This window comes from Phytophthora parasitica, assembly GCF_000247585.1.
Source record: "Phytophthora parasitica INRA-310 unplaced genomic scaffold supercont2.47, whole genome shotgun sequence".
NCBI lineage: Eukaryota > Oomycota > Peronosporomycetes > Peronosporales > Peronosporaceae > Phytophthora > Phytophthora nicotianae.
This window is the reverse complement of record NW_008649033.1, coordinates 1-1954: the sequence shown is the minus strand read 5'-3', so window position 1 is coordinate 1954 and position 1954 is coordinate 1. Positions and strand designations below refer to the sequence as shown.

The window sequence follows — 1954 nt, the reverse complement described above, 5'->3', positions numbered from 1 at the left end:
ATGAATGTATTTGGGGCCTGGTTGCTTACACTGCAGAAGGCTGATGGCAGTAACCTCAGCTTCTCCGCGATCAACACTCACAGAGCCGGTCTATTTAATCTCTATCGCGACTACGGGCACGAGATGTCACCGGTAATGGAGAAGGAGATGCGTCAGTACTTTAAAGGCCTCAAGCGAGAGATGGCTAGTGCTGCTGCCCGTGGAGAAGCGCGAGTGAAGACTGGAAAGGACCCTCTATCGTTCGAATTATACCGCTATCTATGCGAGCGGCTACTTCAATGCTCATCTAAGGACATGATGTTTGCGCGGACGTACATAATTATTGCCTGGAATCTGATGTGCAGATCGGCGAACGCTTTTAGTATTCGTTATATTCACATCGAGTGGAGTGGTGACGCGTTATGTGTCTACTTTGCACACCAAAAGAATGACCAGGAAGGAAACAGGCCTCGCGACCCTCGGCACATTTATGCCAATCCTTTGAAGCCAGAGTTATGCCCGGTGCTCGCTATAGCCACGTTCTGGGCGACATCGTCTTTTATTGGAGATGACCGCCTCTTCCCGGGTAGTAACCAGTATGAACGTTTTCGCAAGTGCCTGCAACGACTGCTAGAGAGTGAAGATGTTGCTCATGAGCTACGCCGACGTGGCGTTCACAAGGATGAGCTAGGTACGCACTCGATGCGTAAGGGAGCTGCGACTTATTGTGCATCTGGATCGACGGCATGTCCGTCATCGACGTCTGTACACCTTCGAGCAGGGTGGTCATTGGGCGGAGTACAAAATACATACTTACGCTATGAGTCAGCTGGCGACATGCACGTTGGCAGAACCGTGTCAGGACTGCCACCAGATAGCCATGAATTCGCTATGCTCCCGCCGCATTTTGGTAATCGTGACGCTGACGTTGAAGCTGCAATTGAGTGCGTATTTCCTGAGCTTCCTACAAACCTCACATACGTTGGTGAGTTTTGCTTAGCCTCACTGGTCTACCATGCACCGTATTTACGAACTCACCTGGACCCCAACCATCCCTTATTTGAGACCCCGCTATTTCAACACCCAAGCTTGATTGCGGATCTGTCTCGCAAGGTAACTTGCAATGGTAATCGCCTGCAAGCTACGGGGATACCTCCTCATGTAGCCATATTGGAGAAGATGAAGTCACTGCTTGACGCCAATCTGAAGACAATGGAGCGCGTTGACGCCACTCGAGTGGCTACAGTTACGGACATAATGCGCGAATTGGAGAATCGCGCCATTGGCGCTGGTACAGTAACGTTTGATGGACTGGACGCTGCGCTAAAACGATGCCTAGATACTGCTGGTGTCACTGAACTCATTAGCAAACTCAACGTTGCCCCAGGGGATGCTTCTGTGGTGCCGGAAATCCCTCCAGGCCAGCCTTCTACTCCTTGCTTCTTTTGGGATGGCCGATTCCGCCGCGTTCCGGCTGACTTCAAGCTCTGTGAGTGCTCCGTTGAAAAGCTGTGGGTGCTGTGGCAATGTGGTAACACCAGCAAAAACATACCACCTCCTCCGAGTGTTGGACGGCCGTGACATGCCGACCCGGAATCTGCAAAAGCGTCTTAGCGACGTACGCTACCTGATGAGTATAGTTGAGGATAGAGCAAAGCGTACCGGAGTATACGGCGTTCACCAAACCGTCGAGGATGCTGTGAAGACGTTTAGTGCATGCGCTGACAGCGTTGACGTACCCCCTCGCACCAGCACGGCCAGGAAGCGGCGAAGAGGCCAGCTCAGCTGGACGACTGTAGTAGCACTGAATCGGAAAAGCCGCAAGTGCAGCAGCGACAGCTAACTCAAATTTTTAGTTTTCTTTTTCTTGTCTTTTGATTGGCTATTCTACATTCATTGTCAAAGTCCTACCAATGTCCTATAAAATCCGTCTAACAATCATTTTTACATAAAAATGTGTGTTAAATTATATAAA

The 1954-nt window shown here is 50.4% G+C and overlaps 1 protein-coding gene across 1 annotated transcript; it reads left to right on the top strand.

The window, feature by feature from the left end:
• On the top strand, positions 1-1560 carry PPTG_15315 (hypothetical protein; the record flags this gene model as incomplete). The annotated part of the gene is made up of 1 exon (XM_008912369.1): positions 1-1560. One exon carries the CDS (start codon positions 1-3, stop codon positions 1558-1560), a length of 1560 nt encoding a protein of 519 aa, XP_008910617.1.
• Between the last annotated feature and the right edge of the window lie 394 nt (positions 1561-1954).